Source organism: Diachasma alloeum, unplaced genomic scaffold (genome assembly GCF_001412515.2).
Source record: "Diachasma alloeum isolate Michigan unplaced genomic scaffold, Dall2.0 Dall_scaffold_00705, whole genome shotgun sequence".
In the NCBI taxonomy this organism is placed as follows: domain Eukaryota; kingdom Metazoa; phylum Arthropoda; class Insecta; order Hymenoptera; family Braconidae; genus Diachasma; species Diachasma alloeum.
This window is the reverse complement of record NW_021680837.1, coordinates 176,682-199,792: the sequence shown is the minus strand read 5'-3', so window position 1 is coordinate 199,792 and position 23,111 is coordinate 176,682. Positions and strand designations below refer to the sequence as shown.

Genomic DNA, 23,111 nt, shown 5'->3' with positions numbered 1-23,111 from the left:
GGGGGGGGGGGGGGGGGGGGGGGGGGGGGGGGGGGGGGGGGGGGGGGGGGGGGGGGGGGGGGGGGGGGGGGGGGGGGGGGGGGGGGGGGGGGGTGATTATACATCGAAAGATCAAATAATTTCCCTCAAACCCCGGTCTGGACTATCCATTTTTTTCAGTAAACATTTTCTGATTATTCATATTGAAAATAATCCCGGTTCCCCTCCTGCCTCATACAAATCCCATCCTATTATTTCCTATGACGTCACAAGGATGTGAAATTCTATATAAATGCCCTCCTTTAATGTAAGTTAAAAGAGGGAAAAAAGGAAGTTTTGTCGGATTCTTGATGGACAATTCCCCCCCCCCCCCCCCCCCCCCCCCCAAATTTTNTTCGCAAGTAATACCACGAGAGCTCCAAAATTATCGAGCAATTCCCGATAGGTTCGGTGCAAACAAACGAGGGAGTCAAGTTTTTCAGGTTAAAATTCACGAGTGCGAAGTACGAGTCGAGTGACGCCTTCGTTTGTGTGGGAACCTTCAGGGAATTACTCGATTAATTTTGAAGCTCGAGTAGTATTCGGGAGGGAATTTTCCCATCGAAATGTCGGCAAAAGGAATTGCGCTATGAGACAGAATCCATCTGACAGTTCCAATCAGGGGTTCACTCGACCACGGAATCTTTTGTTTTCTACAAATATAGTCAGTCAACATGAAAAATTACCAGTTGAATTGTCAAAAATTATCAGCTAAATACCGTGTTGATGAAATAACAGTCGAATAGTGCAATTCTATTGGCTGACATTTGGATGAGGAAAATTCCCAATAAAAATTGCCATCTCCCTTAGTTTCGAAGATATTTTTTAAAACTCACAGACGCAATTTTTTTGGTTGTGAATTCTCAATTCACCGCTTCCCCCCCCCCCTCCCCCGCCAAGTTTTCGGTAAAATCTGCCATCTCCCTCAGTTTCGGTTTTCACTTCCCCTTTTTCCTTGGGTTTCACTTTTCCGTTTCCCCTGGGCCAGGTTTACATGCGCAACTTTTCGTCTAGTGGGGGTTGCTGGACCCAACCCTTGAAATTAAATCCGAGTTTTAGTCAGTCCCATCGTGGCTGTTCTACGATAAGCCTTCAGCTTCAACAAAATGATTTTTCCAACCGCCAGTATAATTATAAATATTCCTCCTAGTCCTCCAGGCTATTTTGCCTGCAGCCTTTAGCTTCTCTCTTGAATTAGTTTCTTTCAAGTAATATCTTTAGAGTTTGTCAAGTGTTATAAAGTGCTCTCTAAGCACTTGTCTATTGGATTTTATTTCGAGTTACCCCTATAATTCAATTATACTGATCATCAACGAGTCAACTTCCATGGAGTCCTCATCAGAGATTTAGCGGCTAAGGAATCCAGGTTTCGAGTTTGGCATTAAATTATTAGAAGGGCGCCACTGTCTTCCTAGTAACTTCGTCAGGACATAACAATCCGGCAACAAGGCATTTTCGTTAGACGAAGTTGGTGTTACTGTGCTTTGATATGAACCTATACTACACTATAGTAGATTTGCTTCCATTTACTATAGGACCTAAGGTCGATCTAACCCTGCACATTCTACCCTCCTCTCACCGTTGTCATGTTACACCGCCATTTTTCCCTAGTTTACCTAAAATTCATGATCGTGTGATACATTTTCAATGATTTCTCAAAATCTGTGCACAGTAAGTTCGTTGCCTCACATGCCAAAGGTTCCGAGTTCAAATCTCGGCCGGGTAGAATGGTGCGATCTAACCATTTAAAATCTTGATCATCATCGCACTATACCCTAACGGGTCGAGGCGATGTAAAATAACGATAAGAAAAAATCTGTGCAGTAATAAATTATGAAATTGTAGAGATATATTCTTGGGTATTTGCATTGCTTGTACATTGTCGATGCTTATACTGAACAGTTGAAAAGTGACTCTCATAAGACGCTGTACAAATGATATTTTTAATCATTTTTTTACAAAAAACTGAGCAGTCAATTGTGTTCGGACAAAATTTCACATTTTTCGTACATTGTCGACTGTTTTCATATAACTGACTAGGAAGTACCTTAACTTTTTGTAAAAATATATTTTGCTCCAGATCTCCTAAACTACTGGTCGGATTGAACTTTTTTTTTTTCAAATATAATCGTTTCGATATCCACTATCGAGATCAATCAAAATATGGATATCCGTTCATACAAAGTTTTCGAGATATTCGCGTTTTTCATCTCAGAGTTGATTTAACGTTCCACAATACACATAGAAGGTGGAAATAGGAGTCACAATTTTGGGTAATAGTTAATACCATTGAGTCCACTAGTGTATGAAATTTTGGGCTGATGATTGACTTAATACATTTTGACATAGAGCAATTTAACTGAAAATAGTTTTTGTTAAAAAATGAACATCATCATTCTATCAATGATTTTCGAATCTGTATGACTTACGAACTTATCTACCATAAAATTATGTTCTTTTTGCTTCCGAATGGAAGTTTTGAAAATGCAATTTTTTTCGATTCTCTAATTTTGCTTGGATATGACTCAGAGTGGTCTGAAACATCGAGATATGATGTTTTTAGACGATGTCTGTATGAATGTGTCTGGATATGTGCGTATATGTGTGCGTTTATCCAGAAATGTATCAATAACCCCAAAACCGTAATTACAAAAAAGTTGAAATTTTGGCTCATTGTTGGTACCAACGAGATCCAAATCTGTGCCAAATCTCAGCCTGATCGGTTGAGTAATTCCTAAGATATAGCGACTTCTCAAAAATCGTTTTTCGTAAATATCTCCGACGGCTTGACCAATTTTTTTTTTTCAAAATATTTGTCAAAATGAGATCTATCTTACTGTATAGAAGTTCAATCACCCCGCTACGGAGAATTGTTTTATTTTCATTTTTTTTACGAAATCGCTTGTTACCACGATAACTTGAAAAATAATTGAGATAGAAACTTCAAACTTTGTATGATAGTAGGTCTCATGGTAACAAAGTTTGGTATTTTGAATGGGCGAAATCGAACAAGTAGTTACGGAGATATTCAACTTTGTATGTGAAATTTTTTCTTTAATATCTCAAAAACCACTCAGCCGAATTTAATTTTTATTTTCAAAATATTCGTTATAATGGTGGCTATCTGACCAAATTACAATATAAGTACCGTTGCATTGAATTTTTTCGAGATATTGCTATTTTTCTATTTTTAGGTGATCAAGCCTACTCGTGTGGCTATAATGTGGTTAGAACTTTATTTAACGATCCCAAATTTTGAGGAGTGATCAATACTATTTAGCTACATAGCTCGAAAGAATTTGAGATTAATTCGTGCAGTAGTTCGTGAGATGGCACATTTTATGAAAAATCGTCTATTACGTCAAATACCGTGTTTTTCTTTAGTTATCGGATTTTTTATCACAATTTCTTGGAATTTCATGTTACTAACATATTGGCATAATGAAATAATCCATTTATCTATTTATAGAATGTTTATTATAAAAATCGGAGCAAATTAAATAAATGAATATATATATATATATATAAAGTGTCAGGACGCATTCGTGTGATACAAATAAAGAGAAGAGAATAAAGAAAGAGAAAAATAACAAATACGTAACACTATTCCCTCTTTTGAAAAGTTGTCACCCCAGCAACAACACGCCTGTTGAAGACCATTATATTGTGAAGGTGGTAAATGGTCACATACAGCCATGGTCACCAAACTTCATATTTTTGTAATGGAATTGCTACGGATCCATTCGGAAGCATACTACCAATGGAATTGATAGAAATTAAAAAAGAAAAAAGTAATAACACACAAAGTAACAATGAAATGGCTTCTGTCGGATAGGCTTCAATCTCTGCTTGTTTGCTTCATACTATGGTACACGGAGAGAAATTTTCTAGAAAAATTCTAATACGAGTACTGAAAAAAATCACAATCCACTGGCTGTGAAAAATTCTAGTGATGTTAAGGTAAAATTTCTTGGTATTTCTGGTAAAATTTCTGGGAATTTCTGTGAAATTTTCACAGAAATACGGGGAAAAATTCACGTTTCCATCAATAAAATTTCTAGTGCCGGCACTGGAATTTTTTCCTGGCCGTCACTTTGCACCTCTTTTCCCGTTCCAGCACTAGAATTTTTCTAAAAAATTCCTCTCCGTGTACAATACTATGACGACACAAATGTGTAGAGGGTCGTGCATTTTGAGGGTCGAATTTGTTACGATCAGGGATTTTTTGTTCGCATAACTCAAGAATTATTGAGACAAAGATGCTGAAAATCTGCCTGCTAATTGGTACTATTCAGACTCAAATTTTTTGCTAAATTTCAGCTCGATCGGTTGAGCAGTTCCTAAGATATAGCGATTCTTCGAAAATCATTTTTGCCGATATCTCCTGAACCATTCGACCGATTCGGTTTTTTTTTCAAAATACTCGTTATGATGATACCTATTTAATTGGATTGAAAAAAAGCCATTACACCCCCGAGCAATGTAGTTTTCTTCTCGTTTTTTTATTTCTTTCGAAACTGAAATTGCTTGTTCGCACGATAACTTAAAAAATAATCGACATAGAAACGTGAAAATCGAGATAGAAACTTGAAACTTGATACGATTTTAGGTCTTATGGTGATAAAGTTTGGGATTCTGGATGAACGAAATCGGACAAGTAGTTTCAGAAATATTCAACTTTGCATGTGAAATTTTTCTGCTCAATATCTCAAAAACTATTGGTCTAATTTCAATTCAATTTTGTTCAAAATAGGCGTTGTGATGTCATCTATCCAGATCCAACAAAATATAGGTACCATCCTTTTGCAATTTTTCGAGATATCGTCGTTTTTTAATTTTTTTGGTCGGAATTCACTTTTGCGCACTATGACATCGGTAAAAGTCAGGGAAACCTCTTAAAACTTTGGCTTCTAGTTAGAATTATCAAGGAACATTCCTATATCAAATTTTAGGTCGATATATTTGATAGCTCTTCAGATGGAACAATTCATCCAAAATTCGTGAGAAAAAAATTAACGCATCTATTGTAAGGATATTTTCCCGGGTTGTTCACCCAGGAAAAATCCAAAATACTTTTAGGCCGTCTCTATCGCTCAATAGTCGGGCGCCAGCCGAACCTTCACGGGAGGTTCGACGAAAACCGGCCTCTGAGGCAAACTCGTCTACTCAGAGGACTTTGTGGCTGGACAATGGATAGCCCAGCTAACATCAGCGTGATACGGTAGTGGGCGAGGTCCACCAGGAGTACAACCGCCACATCCCCACGGCATTTGCAAGCCGCGGATTATGCCTCGCGGCATAAGTTTCCTACCGAATTAGATCCATCTTTCCTCCGGGGGTCTCTCGACCCCTCCGGCATGCTGCCTCTTCCCGAGTGATTGATACTCGGCAGAGTTTCCGAATTATCTGCGAATCAGCCGGGACTTCTCAGAGCCTGGGACGTTGAGAGGCTGATCTGACCAGGGTGGAACTACGTTACCCACGCTACGACCACCCACACTCTCAACCACCAGTTACCGCTTTGGTCATCGCGCGTCATTGCCTCCGGGTAGTACTAGACCGTCGGCGTATGGTCGGGCCGACAAGAGGATTTCTCGACTCCAGGCCCACGGGCCCATACGCCTCGAATCGTTCCGCCGAGACTAGATGACGCCGGGCACGACGAAGTCGTCACCTCGTGTTTCGAAATAACTCAGATTTACGCGCGGGGGATGCAGGGGCATCCCCCTATATTCGCCGCCACAGTTATGCACCAGTCTGGGTATCTCAGCGACGATAGGTCATTCCGTTACCCTATCCCCACCAATCAACCCGACGGGATCCCGGGGGCACCAGTCCTTTCATCTGGCCGTTGGTCCGTAGTCTACTCCGACATAGCCTATAGAATCACCCAGTTGGACAGCCTGTACGTCGGCCCCTTTTCCCCTAGCACATGCTGGGCGAATTCTAATATGGCTATAGTCTAGTAACGCCCTCCAGACCTCCAGGGATCGGGGTTTCACCCATAACCGCTATGCCTTAGGTCTTTCATCGGTTTGTGGCTCTTCTCATCTAGTCGCGGATCTTTCAGCCGCCTCTAGATGTCACTTCCTGTCTCTCTTATCATAAGTTTATCAGTTTTCTTTCTTATTTAAGGGGATTTCAACCCGTAACGAGAAAATCTCGTTACACTATATTTCACCGTTCATTTTCACATCAGGATAACTGAGAAAGCCATATAACATGAACATTGGGATGCATTCGGAAGCCTACCACCCATGAAATTGGTAGAAATGAAAATAGGAGAAAAAAAATACGTGGAGAGTAGCAGTCATATGTCATCTGTCGCGCTGCTTGTTTCGTGAAGATTTATTTAAAACAACCGAAAAATCCGCACACATGTAGTGACATACACACACATTCTAACAACATTATATTTTGACGTCTCTTGACATTTTACTGCATTTCCAAGCATAATGAGAAGATCGTAAAAATGGGCGATTACAAAGCTTCCATTCGGAAGCAAAATGAAATACAGCTCTGCTAGAGCGCTTTCTAATTCGGTAGAACATTTCTTTCTCACGCCATTGATAATATTTCAATCGCACTAAATAGAAGAATGATGTAAAAGACCCTACTCGCGAAAAAAAGTTTAATAAAAATGACAAAAAAATTTTTTTCTCTTGATTTTTCTACTTTTACGACATTTCCTACAGTGATTGAGTACTCAAAATCATAGGATGAAACTATTGAAAACAATAATTTTACTTTCAGCCTCTTTACAATTTTATGCATTTTGTACAAAAATCAGAACAAATGAAAAAAGAGTTTACTTACTAAAATAGTTGAGCGTCTCTCGAATTTGATCTGGTGATAATTTGACGTCCGCCTCCTCTGGTCTGAGTGCAGGTGTTGGAATGAACCAATCAGCGTTTTCGTATCCTGATGAGTACAAAAGCAAAAAAATTAATTGCTGGAATGACCAACGAAGATGAACTGAGAAACGATATTTCGACAAAAAAAAATTGTGATTTTTTCTTGAGAATAATTCGAACGGGTTTTTAGGATTTCTCAAGGTGTTTATGATGTATTTTATTGCATCTTATTTGAAAAGAGGCTTGAAGAGGACTACATACAGCACTCGAAACGTAGGTAAATTTTGAATTTCTGTGTTAAATATTTTTTCATTTGCTTTTTGATGAACGTATATTGGCTGGCGTTTATTACAAATCCTCAATGGAAATCAGTTAATGCATTGTGGATATATTGTCGGTTTCGTGAATATTTTTTTCATTTTTTTTTTTCATTTAAGGCATTTTAAACCCTTTTGGTTTACTCCGCCATCTACCCTCTACCTAACCTTGCGGCTGTGGCCGACTTGTTACACTGTACCACATTCGCTCCCGCGAGAGACGGGGGAAACCACAGAAAACCTCCGGCGGTACAGTCGACTCCTCTATTAGGAACCTCTCGCTCGTCCAGACCCGAGGTGAGACGGACCCCACCAGAATCCGCCCCAGGTGAGCCCCTACACCCCCATTATCGGAATTTAAGGCCCCCCCCAGTCGGGATCCGAAGCCCAGCTACCCTTTCGAGACCTCAACCCCTGTTTCCAGAAGTTAAAAAATCCTCCTAGTACACGGAGAGAAAAGTCAGAGAATTTTTGTGGGAAAATTCCGGGAAAAATTCTAGTGCTGCACTAGAATTGAGGCGCAATGTGCCAAGATATGAAAATTTCCCCTTCGGCACTAGAAAATTTGACATTTCATCACGAAATCTTTATCGGCAACGGAAAAATTACTCGACAGACAAAAATTTTCCCCGGCCATAATTTTTTTCCCCCTTAATTATTCATGAATAACATCAACGTTATTCAAATTAATGTACTACAGTATCAACAAAAATGAGCGTTAAGCCAATGAATTATTTTTATAGATTTTTTTTATTGCATTTGTTCCACGATTACAGGGAATTACATTATCTTAAAACGTCATCACTGAATAATGTCAATTTTCAACAATTTCTACGACCGGTTGCTTTACACTTGTTTTCCCACAAATTTGATATGGTTAATTACACTTTCAGAGAAAAATGAGCCCAATAATCCCTGATTGTCACATAATTCTACAGAATACACACTAACGTTATCCGACGTTGAAGACGCCATTTGTAAGTCTCCACTCGGGACTCCCGAGTGCAGCTGTTCGACTCACTTCGGTGAGCTGAACGTTGCAGATGTCGCGCGGACACGTACGAGGATAGGAAGAATGGCAAAAATTCCAGTGCTAGCACTAGAAAAATTCTCCAACTGCACAATAAAATTTCTAATGTTACCAAGAATTAATCAAGTTTTTCCCACAATTTTCTACGGAATTCCCCACAAAATTGACACACCGGGAAATTTTCTAGTGCCTTCTTTGCAAAAATTGATCAACTTACAGCAAAATTTCCGTGCTGATCTAGAATTTTTATTCTTATTTCGATTAAAATAGGGGAGTTCGGCAGTTTGCGCCTCGTTTCTGGTGTCGAGCACTAGAATTTTTCCCCGACTTTTCTCTCCGTGTAGCCTCCTAGTAGGAGAAGAAAAAGACCTCCTAGGAGCCAAGTCGAACTAACGATTTAGCCACCGCGACCATTGGACATCGGTAATTTCGTGAATATTCGACAGACGAGTAAGTTTAGGAAAATTCATCAAATAGTGCCTTTCGACATAAGGCGTAAAACAACTTTTGGGGTGAATATGAGATTCAATAGTATATGGGACATTCCATGTCAACTCAGCCACCCTGGAATTTTTGGTTCTCAGAATCTTGAATTAGCATGCTCCCAGTCAAGTACTACATGAGTACATACTTTCTCTAAATTTTCGCTCCTTTAACATTGTGACAAGGCGCGCTCGAGCGTAGTCGCCGTCGGTTGTAAACGACGGGACGAAACGAAAAACGGGTAATTTGATACTCGAGGCGCCATCCGCCAAAGAAAAAGGGACACTGTAGCGTCCCGGGTAAGGGCTGGCGCCATCGACCCTGATCGAGAGGATCTCTCTCTCTTGACTTCCGCCCCATGTGCCAGTGACATGTGAACTGAGATTTGTTAGCCAAAAATGAGTAAATTACCATAATTTAAGACTAGTGAGATCAGTTGTAGAGTAGAGGTAAAGAGAACAGTCGAGTCAGTGAATCTGCTGGTCCAAAATCCACATTCGAGGAGGTACAGATAGGAGGAGACATCGTCTACAAGTCGAGGCTGGGAGGTTATAAGCCCATGTCCCACGAGGCAACAGGTATTAATTGCCGAATTATAATACTAAGCCCCCCCTGACCACTCGAGTGTACCAAAGAACATACGAACATGCGAATTAAGAGTAAAAGAGAGAGACTGGTTAATAATCAATGAACTGAGACATGTACTGAATAAAAGTTATAATTTGAGTAATCCAGAGAGTGATAATTTTCAGAACGTCTTCCCTAACTCACTTCCCTACTGCACGCCTTTATTGATAGATTTAATGAATAAATAGATACTTAGAAGTGCAAAAAGAATTTATTGTAACCTGTCTGTGAGCCCTCATCAGGCAGCATCGTTACAACATTAATTGTTTAGCCAGGACAAATAACAAAAGCTCAAATTTTTGAAAAATCATATCTTGCGAACAGATTGGCCGATTTTGATGAATAAAAAAAGATTTTTTTCGTTTTTTCATATACTTTTGGAATAAAAATACGACAGTACCACGAGGAAGAATAATGAGTCATTTTCTAAGTTTTTTGTTATTTAAATCCTTCTGTTATGCAGGGGCCATTCGAAAATCGAATAATTTTTTTTTCTTCGATGGATAATGGTATTACTCAACTTTTTCGGGGTATTTCAAAAAGGGGATAGCCATATGGAGATGAGAGAAAATTTTTTTGTGTTTGCCGGACAGGTGCTCTGCTTTTTTTTAAACCAGGTTTTTATTTGAAAAAAAAAAACAGTATTTACAATATATACATACCTTAAAAACTAGTATCAACAAAATTCTATGAACATTATTCTATGACTGTATAAACTTTGGCCAGGAGTGACTCTCGAGTTTATTTAATATTTCATGTTTTATGTATTTTAAATAATAGTTATTTCCATCGTTGGTCGTTGCGTAAATTTTTTTTGCAATTAGTATTTATAAATTTATTTTTTTATAATTTATAATTTATTTATTAAGAGAATTAGAATTTAGAGAGAAAAAATTTCCGCTTCACCCAGCCGGGAATCGAACCCGGGTCTCCCAGATACGCGCCGGGCACTCTTACCGACTAAGCTACCGGGAACCACAGAAATTCACTCTCAAATTCATCTCATACACCGCCTAACCTCCTTTAGGCATTAAAGAATTCTAAGAGAATTAGAATTTAGAGAGAAAAAATTTCCGCTTCACCCAGCCGAGAATCGAACCCGGGTCTCCCCGGATAAATGGTTAGTGCTTAAAAAAAAAATTTTTGATTTGTGTTTGCATGGATGTTAAAAAAAAGCACAACAATATCCGCATGGGTGGAAAGTTGAAAGAATGTAATTTTTCTAATTACCTAGGGTGAATTCTTAAATTAAGAAAGACACTTATAATAATTGAATTGTTTACATATTGGCTGAGATGGTACTTATTATATTTAACATATTATTTATATGCTCAGTCTTCGTATTTTTTTTTAATACTTGATATTTTACTAATTAATATCTATTAATTAGATTGATATTTATGAAATAGATTGTAATTCAGTATTTAAGGAGGACGGAAATTGTGTCTATTGTATCGTCCTTGAGGTCTATTTTGGTTTTTATTCAGTTGTTTGAATATTTCCTCGCGGATTTTCAATTCTCTCATATGTTTATCATCAACATTCAGCCACCAAAATTTTTTGTTGATTCTTGAGAAGTCTTCAAGATCAACTTTTGGAATTTCTCTAGAATAGATGAAATTATTTGAATCAAAATCATCAATAGGGATTCTGTTCTTATTTTTGTGTCTGCTGATGTGATATAAAACTGGTTCGTTCAATTCATCTTGAAACAAACCGATTCTATCATAATACGTGAAATATTGAGGTTTTATATTTCCACAACGAGCTCGGCCAATTGCGTGTTCTACTGGAAATTCAGCCAAAACATTAATTGCCTCATTAGGGATGTCTTTTATTTTATTATAATAATTTCTTGCTAATCTGAGTATAAAATTATCGATTCTTGGACTCTCTGCTCTGTTATAAAGAACTTTATTACTCATTCTGTGCTGAAAATTAGAGTGTTCAGATCTATATAGAAATAATGCAGTTCTAATACATTTTCTTTCAAAAATCCTCAGTTTTTCAGATTGATGAGCTCCCATGTTCCATAACACTTCCGAACCATATGTCAATAATGGTCTAATTAATAGTAAATAGCAGATTACTCTCGCTCTTTTGTTAATATATTTATTGTGGAATAAATAACCCAAAGATTTATATCTTTTGTGAGCTTTTTCAATTTGAATGTCTACATGTTTTGAACAACGAACTAAATAATCCAGATGTACTCCTAGATATTTTACTATATCTCTGTTGGGAATTATTGTTTCCTTGTTTGAATTTGGATCTTCAATTTTTATTTCAAACTTTTTTATGGTTTCAACTTTTTTTTTGGACATATTAGTTTGGGTATTTCGAAAGAGAATAGTTTCGCTTTTAGTGGGAGTCACTTTGAGATTCCACATAGAGTATAACTTATTCACTTTTTCAGTTAATGAATTTAAAGTTTTTGAAACTTCAACTCACGCATGAAAAAATCGTATAGAAATTTTCTATACGGATTGCGTATAGAATTTCTATAGGATTTTCGTATATGATATTCGGATATTTCTATACGGATATTGTTTATACAAATTATTTCTATACAATTTTTATAGATGTGATCCTATACGACCCACTGCCACCTGTATAGAAACATTTCGTATCGAGTTGCGACATTTTTCTACGCTTTTCTCTGAAGCGTTTAGACATCGTTCGTACGAAAACAAAAATTTATGTAAAAATTTATGTATCGAAATAATTTGTATAGAAAATATTCGTATAGAAATATCCGAATATCATATACGGAGATCCTATAGCATTTCTATACGCAACCTGTATAGAAAATTTCTGTACGATTTTTTCATACGTGCTCCATCATTACCAGCAGCATATATGATTCTGTCATCTGCATATGTCAATGAATATGTGTCAGTGCCAGAATTCAGAACAAATGAATCAATCATATGCGCTGTAAATATTGAGAATAGACAGGGGGAATTAATAGTTCCCTGCTATAATCCTTCAGTGATATGAAACATAGAGCTCAATTCATTATTGTGATTAAACACTCGAAAATTTTTGTCGTGAATCATGTACCATATAACTCTGATGAATTCCGTTGAGAATTTTTTTCTGATTAGTAAGAAGGTTAGACCATTCAGCCATACACTATCAAATGCTTTTTCTAGATCTAGTAAAACTGCACCAACCATTTTATTTTTAAACAAATCCTCGTTAACATCAGAAATTAATTTATTCACTGCGTGTAAAGTCGAGTGATAATGCCTGAAACCATATTGGTTATCTGGGATGATATTATTGGATTTTACATGGCTCATCATAGCATTGGTGATGACTGCTTCATAAATTTTACTGAGCGATGGGGTTATGCTAATAGGTCTATAGCTGGAGGGATCTGTTAAAATTTTTCCATTTTTGTGTATTGGAATAACTACAGCAGTTTTCCATTGTTTAGGATAGTAATAATTATTTAGACAATTATTCAAAATTTTGGTGAGATCCATGATCATTATTTCGGGTAAATGTTTAATAATTATCGGCGGAATTTTGTCTATACCACATGAGATTTTGTTAGGAAGATATTTTAGTATCAGTTTAACTGTTACAAAATCTGTGAAAAACTTCTCAAAATCTGGGTTATTTTTGGCAGTTGAAGCTTTATTAATTTGGTCAAATGTGGTGACCATTCGGTTATTCGTAATGTCATTGTTTATCTCAGTCATAAAGTTTTGAATTTTCTGATCAATTAGTTGTTTCAAGCGAGTGTTTTCATTGACATAACGAGCAGAATTAACTCTTTGATAGTGAGCACCCATGATATTGATTGAGTCCAGTTCATCATTAATAATATAATCGTTGTTTTGAATAGGGATTTTGTTTTCACATCCTGCTTCATGAACTAATGCCATAGTATTGGTAGTGATCTTTAATTCATTAATAATTTGTTTTTGTTTAGGTCTGAATATATTATTAATGGTTGGCAGGAATTTTTCAGTGCCGCGAAAATCGATTTTGTATAAATATTCTGCCAGTATTTTTCTACTGCAGAACTAAATGCAGAATCTAATTTGTTTTTACAAGATTTCAGTAAATCATGAACATAATGTGTAAGCTGATTTTGTTTACATGGATCTTTTCTCAAGCATTTGTTATAAATTGTTAGTAGTTTAGATTTAGCTTTCTGTAGTTTTATAATTTTTATGTTTGAATATTTATAAATGTTCCGCGAGGGTCTCCCTTTAGGAACTTTAGATTCTATTGTAGAATGAATGTAGTCAGTGAAATCTTTAATATGATCTTCAATTTCATCATTAGACAGATTCCTGTCATCTGGAATGTTCAAATTATAGTTAACTTTGAGATAATTAGTGAAATATTCCCAATTGGTATTTTAATATAGATAAAATTCGTCCTTCTCAATGTTTGAAATATTAATACTCATGGAATAATTTAGTTTAATAATCGCTGTTAAAGCCTTGTAATCACTATCATAGATTGTGACGAGGCACATTATTTAATTTTTATTATTTTTATAGATATTTTTCCCCAACACACACTGCCCCCTAAAACCGCAAATTCTCGCCACCGTTGGATACCCCTTCCCCAGACTTTTCCCCTCATCGCCCCTCTATCCCTGCCCCTGGACATCACGAAGACATCAGCCGAAGGAAGACATCAGTTCCGGCCCCACCCGATTAATTGGAGAAGCCATCGCCTCCTGGAAATTCCCCATACTGGACCCCCGAATATTCAACACCTGCAATAATCCCTTGCGAGACATCCCTGGATTGTGGTCATCATCACCACTCACCCGTGCTGATTGGCCCCGATTGCTCCCGAATTAAAACCCGAAGGACTTCGACACCTGACGAACCCCCACGAATCGCGAAGGAAAAGAAAAGACCGTTACTCGTGCATTAGCTGCCCCGTGAGTCGCCACGTGCCCCGAAAGTAAATAGTGAATACAGTAAAATTCGCCCGGAAGTTATTTGGCGGATAAAAAGAGGACTTTTGATACATCGAGCTCATCCCAGCTCTAGTATTGGTGCCCAGGAAATCCCGAGGTGGAAAGAAGGCTCTCCAGGAGAACGCCCTGGTATTTTGAAGGAGTGCAAGGCGCCGGTGGAATTCCACGTGTTCGCCAGAGTGAAGTCCCATCGTGAGTACGAGTTACCCCCCTCATTTTCCTTCTTGTCCCCACAATACTACCCTTCATACCCCCCAACGGTGAGCCTACACTCTTTTGTTTCTTCCCCATTCAGTCATTATTTTCATATTTAGTTGCATTCCCTCGACACGACTAGCTTCTCCCCTTTTTCTGCATTAGAGTCACTCCCTTTTTACGTGTAGAAAAGTTGCCTGGCCTCCCCCACTCACTAGATCTCAGTAAAGGCCTTATTTACGTCTTTTGACGATCATAATTGTATTTAGAAAAGAATATAGACTATTATTCTCAAATTATCCCTTATTTGTCCCTTTTCTTGAATCGCCCTAACCCTTTTTTCAGGAATTAGTATTATAGAATCTAGAAAACGGTCACAAGATATGAGTTCGAATTTTATCATTGTTTAAATTCCCGATACGAAGTCTAGAGTCGACTAGAGCAAGATCGGGGTATTACTGAGATTGGATGAAGGTAAAATCTTCAGGTGGAACAAGATTCAACTTGAATTTATGCTCATTAGCTAATTCCCAATATCGAAGGTGACGGCCTCGGTCATTATTGTGAAAATCTCCATATTCTTGATGTCATGCATTCAAGTCACCCATTATTATATAATAGTTGTTTAGATCAAATAATTTAAGTTCGTTGAATAAAAAGTTCAACTCATCTAGAAATATCTTTTTACGTTTGCCAGCGTTGGTGACATAAACGCTGATGACAAACAATGATTTTGAATTTGTAGTCTTACTTTTTATAATTGTGTATTCTAGAATCGAATTATTAATTGAATTCGGATAATTAATAATTTTGAACTCTATATCTTTGCGGATTATTATTGCCGTGCCTCCTGAAAACACTGAATTGTTCCTATCGTTTCTTATTAGATTATAATTATCGAATTTTATTTTGTGTTTGTTGTTCAACTTAGTTTCTCCAATTAAGGCCACATCGATATTATTTTTATCTATAAACGTTTGTAAATAATATCTCCTTTGTTGCCTAACTAAAGAATTAGTATTGATAGAAACAATATTTAACCCGTTGATTACAACTGAGTTCATATTATTATCGACATTCGAATGATTTGGATTATTTGTCCCCGCCATTAAGTTTGAGGTGTTCTAAAATTTTATTAATATTTTTTGTGTTTATATCTACTTGATCAGAGATTGGCTTAATATTGATTCCAATTGCAGAGATAATTTGATTCTTCAAGGTCTCTGCCCAAGGGGGAATAGTTTCAGATTCGGGGACTTGTGAATCGGATATATCGTTTGATCTAGAATGGGTTGGTTGAGAATCTCTAGATTGTGAAAGCAATTTTGAATGTTTATTCAGGTGTACATTATTTTGACCTCTGGATTTTACTGTATCTGCGAAAGTCACTGCAGGAGTAATTCTGTTACTAATGTTTTTAATTTTATTATATCTTTTATTATCATTAATTTGTTGGTCGGATTTCACAATTTCTACTGCTTTCTTATAATAAGGGCAACCTTTGTAATTTGCAGGGTGACCCGTTGACAATTGGCGCATTTTAAAAGTGATTTGTCAGAATCTTTAGAAAGTGGGTATTTGCCCGATTCTCAATTATTACTACATTTCACGCAGCGGAAAGCAAGAGAACAACTTCCGCTAGCGTGTCCTAAACGTTGGTACCTTTTACATTGAAACAAACTATTTTTGCGGAGAGGCTCCCATCTGATCTTTTGATACAAAAGAATTTTAATCTTAGTGAGCTCCGAAATCATTGATTTGTTTGATAATTGAATTATATAACCGAAATGATTTGATTTCTTATTAAAGATCATTTTTGAAGTTTTCAAGAATTCAACATTTTGTAAATTTAATTCTTTCAATGCTTCAAGAATCTCATCATCAGTAAAGTCTCCATACAAATCCTTTAATACAACTGTTTTCAGTTTATCAGACTTTGGAGTATATGTGTAGAATTCAATATTCTTTTCATTGAGTAAATCTTTGAATTTTTTATGTAATGAACTATCCCTCATAAAAATTGTTACATATTTGGAATCTTTGGGTTGTTTTAGATGGAATTTATCTTTAATATCACCGTTAGATGAGGTCAGTAATTCAGCCAGTTCCTTCAGCGTTTTCCCAATTGTGTGGATTGGGGGGGGGGGTCGTTGACCGGAGGCTCTCTGTGTGTTTTGGTGTTGGTGTGATCCGGCAGGGACATCAGGGCCTTCTGTTTCACTCTCCTGTCCTTCGACGTTAGACAGCAAACTGTCGAAGATGTTGTTGTCCTCAAGTTGCGAAGGGGTGGGAAATCTATTATTAGACCGCTTGCGAGGTGATGTTTTTTTTTTTTTTTGGAGAAATCCATGGTGACTGATTCTCAGAGTTGTCTTGAATATTCTCCGAATTATCGTCTTTATTCGAAGAATTGGTAGGTTGAGAGTTTCCCACTCTTTTGGACTTAGGTGTGATCACAGGCTTCGGAGTTGGTTGAGAAAGGCTGGAGACGCCTTTTCCATATAGAGCTTTTAATTCTCTTAACTCTTTATCAATCGTTTTGTCCAAACGATCAGTTGTAACGTTTGGTTTGTGGAATCTACCCATTTTATCAGGTATTGTAGATGAATCTTCATCGGGAATTTTCCTCTTATTACGGAAATCTTTTGGAGGTAAACGACCTCTGCCTCTACCATTTCCACTCATGGTAATTAATTATAAAATTAAATAAGAAAAAGTGCACGGCAACTGGCCGCAGCACTTACGAACTTGTGAATTTCTATGTGTTATTAACGACTAACAAACACAATCACAAGACGACACCTTAACTCGTGTGGGTGTTATTGAGTTAAACTTTTATTCAAGACAGATATACTGTAGTGATGCTGGTACGGTCAAGCGTCCACACTCTGTCACTGCTCGAGGCAGACTCAGACAGGTGCTCTGCCAATTGAGCTATTGTGGCCTCCTCCGCATCTCCGAATTTCAGAACTTGTGCATATCGTTACGATAATAGCTCAATAGCACAATAGCTCAATTGGCAGAGCACCTGTCCTTTTTATACTATACACACACTTATTTTTTTCTTTTTTTTCTCACACTTTTTCTTTTTTTTTCAAGCGCATAAAAACAAAAACAAAAAAGCTCTACAACAGAGCAAAGGTTTAAAACCTTATAATAATAATAAATCTATAAAAAAGCCCAATAAAAAATGGAATACGAGTGTCACAGAGTGACCAATGTTTATCGAACACCAGATACTAAATTTCATTTTTTTTATGTACCTGTTTTTTAAAAATGTAAATAGCTGTAAATATTGTAAATACCTACTGTAGAAAATGAATAAAAAAACATGGTTAAAAAAAAAAAGCAGAGCAACTATCCGACAAACAGAAGATGTGGGATCATACCCCACTTGTGTTCGAGCCCGTGTGCCTTCGAATTTTTTAATTTGTGCATTGATAATTATTCAATTATTTCCCTCATATAGAGGTCCGAAAAGTCGATGGATAGCATATAGCATCCCGCTTTCCAAGTAATTTATGCCTTAAAAATATCTAAGGTTGACCGACAAAAATAGCTCAAGGGATAATAAAAAAAAAAAATTTTTTTTTTTATTTATTAAAATCGGCCAATTTCTTCACAAGATATGATTTTTCAAAAATTTGAGCTTTTGATATTTGTCCTGGCCAAATAATTAATGTTAAAGGAGCGAAAATTTAGAGTGTAAGGGATACTGGGGAAATCCCTTCGCTCGCCGCGGGATCATCGGAAAGAGTACCGGAAGAATCGTAAGTACGCAGCGAAAATGACCCATTCGAGCCAATAGTTTCCAGTCAAGTCGTTTGTTAATAATTAGAGATTTCGAGTCACTTTAGATTCATTAGAACTTCGGTTTTGCGTTCTAACGCCTTTTTTTTTAATCTTTTTTTTTGTTATTGGGAATCTGGTTTTGCGTTCTGACGCCCTTTTGTATTTTTGAACTCGTTTTGTCTTCACATTGCGTTTCGCGCCTTCCGTTTTGTTAATTGGATGGGGGAAGAATTAATTATATAGGGCCGATAGAATTTGCGTGGCTTAGGCCGAGATATTACCGAGCTGCGCGATCATTTTTGAGGATTTTTCCCCTTCGTTTCGAATTTTCGGGGATTGTGTAGGAGTAGTTGGAATACTACCACTCAATTAGTGGATTTTAGGGGTTTGGGAAGGGTTAGTTTTGGGTTAGGTGGAAGGTCACGCGATCAATCCCGACCGTTGTTCTTGCGTGAATCGCCAAGGTCGTTTTAGTTCGATTTTTCTAATTGTTTTTATTTTTTGTAATTAAGTTTTGTTCGTTTCTTTTGTAATTTATTTTCCTAGCCCCGTGATCCCGAGAATACGACTCCGAAAAGGAGATTATAGTTAAATAGGAATTTTTCTTGAGTTAATAACCAACTCTGACATCCATTTCAATCAGTGTAGTAATTAATTTTTGTATAGAGTTATTTCAATTTGAATTTCGTTAGGTAGAAATCCCGATTACCGACCGTTATGTAACTGTTGCACCATCCAGGCGCACGTGGCGCTGTGTCCACGTCTCCTCTCCGTGCGCCAAGCCGCCATCGTGGCCCATCGAGCGTCAGTATCGATTAGCCTCCTCACATGTGACACACGTGAGTGTAACGCAGTTCGTTCTCGCCGCTGAGACGATTATTAGGAGTTTTTTTTTGTGTGTGTGGAAGCAGAGGAATTGTAATTAATCGGGAGCGTACCGGAGTGAAACAAGACTTTTGAGGGCCCGGAGATTTATATGTGGAGGCTTTGCCGGGGAGCAGACAAGCGGGGAGTAGGGCGTCGTTCCGTTGGTGAGTTTCACGAATATTTTTTTGGGTTGTTGGGAATCGTTTTTGTAGTTTTCTGATCTCAAGGTTTTAGGATAATAAATTATTGATTTTGAGGTCTTGCTCTGTGCGGTAGAGATTAAAGAACGCCTAATAATTGCATTAATCGCCTGGCAGGTTTTGCGAGTTTTGACGCCGCGAGAGATTTCGCATCTGTCTCTCTCTTTCGATGGTGGATTTCATGCTTCTCTCTCGCACCCGTAAGGATAGCTATGTCATTTAAGTGAGGGAATATTTCGGGAGTTTTGCGTTAGGATTTTGGAGTAAAAGCCGTGCAATGTCCGACTTCAAAGGCACTTCTGCGCTAGACGCCTCCTAGAACACCTCGAGCTTTACCTCTCGGTCTTGCCAGTCGTTATGGCTTAGTGAATTCGATGTTTTATTTATTTAAGAACTTTTCGGGATTTCTTGCGTTCCTTCGATTTTCTCGGGATATAGTTCTGTTTTCATTTCGCTCCGATCGTTTTCAATGTTGCGTTCACCGCCTCGGGATGAAATATCCCTGAAAATACGGAGTAATTAGGATTTTTGAGTCCCGATGGCCTGTTAGAATTTATTGATTTTTTTTTCTCTTCGCGTGTTCACCGCCCTCGTTGGAGAGATTCACATGCGGTTTTCGCTTCAAGGTCGCGCCTCCGTAGATTCTATGTGCCGCGTCCGTCGTTTTAGCTACCACGTGTTCGTTTATGCTCTCGAGCCCGCGCGTTCCCGAGGATTATGTTGCGCTAGGTTCTTCATTGTAACTTGCGTCTGCGGCGCCTTAGGAATTTCGGTTTTTCTTTGAAATCCTTACTCTATTACGTTCCATCGTCGGGGATGATTTTTGAAATCCGGGATTGAGAGTAATTTTTCTTCGTTACTGCTAAATTAGCCAACTCTCGTCCGATATTGAACTCGATATTCTTTTTTTTCCCTTTTTTTTTCTTCTCCGTTGTCCCATTTTTGAGGATACTTATTGTATTTTGGATTTATTATTTTTTTTGGGTCTCTGCGTACATCGCGTAATATTAAGTACGGTGTGATATTATTGTGATATTGTGGAATTATTGTTAATGACTTTGATGGATAGATATATAATTTTTTTTTGGTCAATCTCAGAGCGGATCATGGTTGCTTTTTTTTGAAAAATATCACGATTATTACTCTTTTGTTGAATTTGTGAGACAATATAGACCCGTACATTTCAGCATTAAATTTTGGCCTTGCGTGTCTTTCTTTTAGGATAAGAGCCCAGTGACCCGTTCTCCACCTGAACCTACCCCTCTCTCCACAACCGACACCCTGAGCAGCGCCAGCACCCTGTCACCTTTCCCTTGGCCCCCTTAGGTTTAAGTTTTGTTGGGTTCGAATTTTTGGTTTCGTTGTACTTTTTGCTTCGGTCTAATTTCAGTTTATTTCCGTCGAGACAAAGAACAACTGGCGCCCATAATCATCGAGTTTCAGTTTTCTGACATTGCCAAGGGAAAAGGGCGAGTTAACGTCCGTTTTTATCCCCAGTAAAAATTGGCCACGTTACAAGAGAAAGTATGTACTCATGTAGTACAGCTATGTGAAGTTGGCATCGAAGTTTGGAAATTCGACTTTTTTTTTGTTGGTCTGGATTGTACTCATTGAGTACTTGAATGTACCCTATGCACTTTTTTTTGTACCGCCTTACTTTAGACCTGAAGCAGGGGGGCAAAATCGTGCAGCGGCCGAGTTGGAAAAAAAAATGTGGCAATCAGTTGCACTTTGATAGTACTGGTATGTACAACTTTTTTTTATTTTCAATACTAACCCCCTTCTATAGTTCACCCCTTTTAAAATTTTAACAACCAGGAGAAAAAATAATATTACATGAATCAATTTGAAATCGTTAGTACTTGTTTGTACCATGGTCGATTTACTTCTTCACTTGTTTTTTTATTAACTATCCCCATCCATAATTTCCCCCTTGCAATTTTTTTAATGCCATATAAAAAAAAATTAACATGTATTAATCGGAAAATTGTTACTACATGTTAGTACAATCTTGAACCCCCTCATTATTGACTGGCCTTACTCATTATTCTATTTACATTTGGATCGCCACATTTTTTTCTGATGAGTACAACCCAATAAAGTGATTGTACATGTCTGTAAACACGGATTCGTGAAAGTACTAACGTCGAGGTGTAATTTAAAGGGCTCATGATGGGGTCATGTCCAAGTACAAACGCTCTGCCATTATTTTCGAGCTAGTACACACATTTCCAGTGACCCCCAGCTCATGTACATTTTTTTCCTGATTAGTCCAATCAAGTCTACTGATTGTACATGTCTGTAGACCCAGACTCGTGAAAGTACTAACGTCGAGGTGTAATTTAAAGGGCTCATGATGGGGTCATGTCCAAGTACAAACGCTCTGCCATTATTTTCGAGCTAGTACACCCATTTTCAATGACCCCCAGCTCATGTAAATTTTTTTCCTCACTAGTACAATCAAGTATACTGATTGTACATATCTGCAGACTCGGAGCCGTGAGAGTACTAACGTGCAGGTGTAATTCAAAGGCCTCATAATTGAATTATTTCCAAGTACAAACGCTCTCCTATTATTTTCGAGCTAGTACACACATTTCCAGTGACCCCCAGCTCATGTACATTTTTTTCCTGATTAGTACAATCAAGTATACTGATTGTACATGTCTGTAGACCCAGACTCGTGAAAGTACTAACGTCGAGGTATAATTTAAAGGGCTCATCATGGGGTTATGTGAAAGTACAAACGCTCTGCCATTATTTTCGAGCTAGTAAACACATTTTCAATGACCCCCAGCTCATGTACATTTTTTTCCAGATTAGTACAATCAAGTATACTGATTGTACATGTCTGTAGACTCGGAGCCGTGAGAGTACTAACGTCGAGGTGTAATTCAAAGGCCTCATAATTGAATTATTTCCAAGTACAAACGCTCTCCTATTATTTTCGGGCTAGTACACACATTTCCAGTGACCCCCAGCTCATGTACATTTTTTTCCTGATTAGTACAATCAAGTATACTGATTGTACATATCTGTAGACTCGGAGTCGTGAGAGTACTAACGTCGAGGTGTTATTCAAAGGCCTCATAATTTAATTATTTCCAAGTACAAACGCTCTCCTATTATTTTCGAGCTAGTACACACATTTCCAGTGACCCCCAGCTCATGTACATTTTTTTCCTGATTAGTACAATCAAGTATACTGATTGTACATGTCTGTAGACCCAGACTCGTGAAAGTACTAACGTCGAGGTGTAATTTAAAGGGCTCATGATGGGGTTATGTCGAAGTACAAACGCTCTGCGATTATTTTCGAGCTAGTAAACACATTTTCAATGAACCCCAGCTCATGTACATTTTTTTCCAGATTAGTACAATCAAGTATACTGATTGCACATGTCTGTAGACTCGGAGCCGCGAGAGTACTAACGTCGAGGTGTAATTCAAAGGCCTCATAATTGAATTATTTCCAAGTACAAACGCTCTCCTATTATTTTCGAGCTAGTACACCCATTTTCAATGACCCCCAGCTCATGTAAATTTTTTTCCTGATTAGTACAATCAAGTATACTGATTGTACATGTCTGTAGACCCAGACTCGTGAAAGTACTAACGTCGAGGTGTAATTTAAAGGGCTCACGATGGGGTTATGTCTAAGTACAAACGCTCTGCCATCACTTTCGAGCTAGTACACCCATTTTCAATGACCCCCAGCTCATGTAAATTTTTTTCCTGATTAGTACAATCAAGTATACTGATTGTACATATCTG

At 37.8% G+C, this 23,111-nt stretch overlaps 1 protein-coding gene across 1 annotated transcript in view; it reads right to left on the bottom strand.

The window, feature by feature from the left end:
• Positions 1–6,834: 6,834 nt before the first annotated feature.
• The window catches only part of LOC107044264, a gene marked incomplete at its 3' end in the record, with an annotated part of 188,568 nt that continues 172,291 nt past the window's right edge, over positions 6,835–23,111 (bottom strand). The window contains exon 5 of the mRNA XM_015266067.1: positions 6,835–6,939. Within this exon, the coding sequence (XP_015121553.1) occupies positions 6,835–6,939 (105 nt within the window). The remainder of the gene's footprint in view (positions 6,940–23,111) is intronic.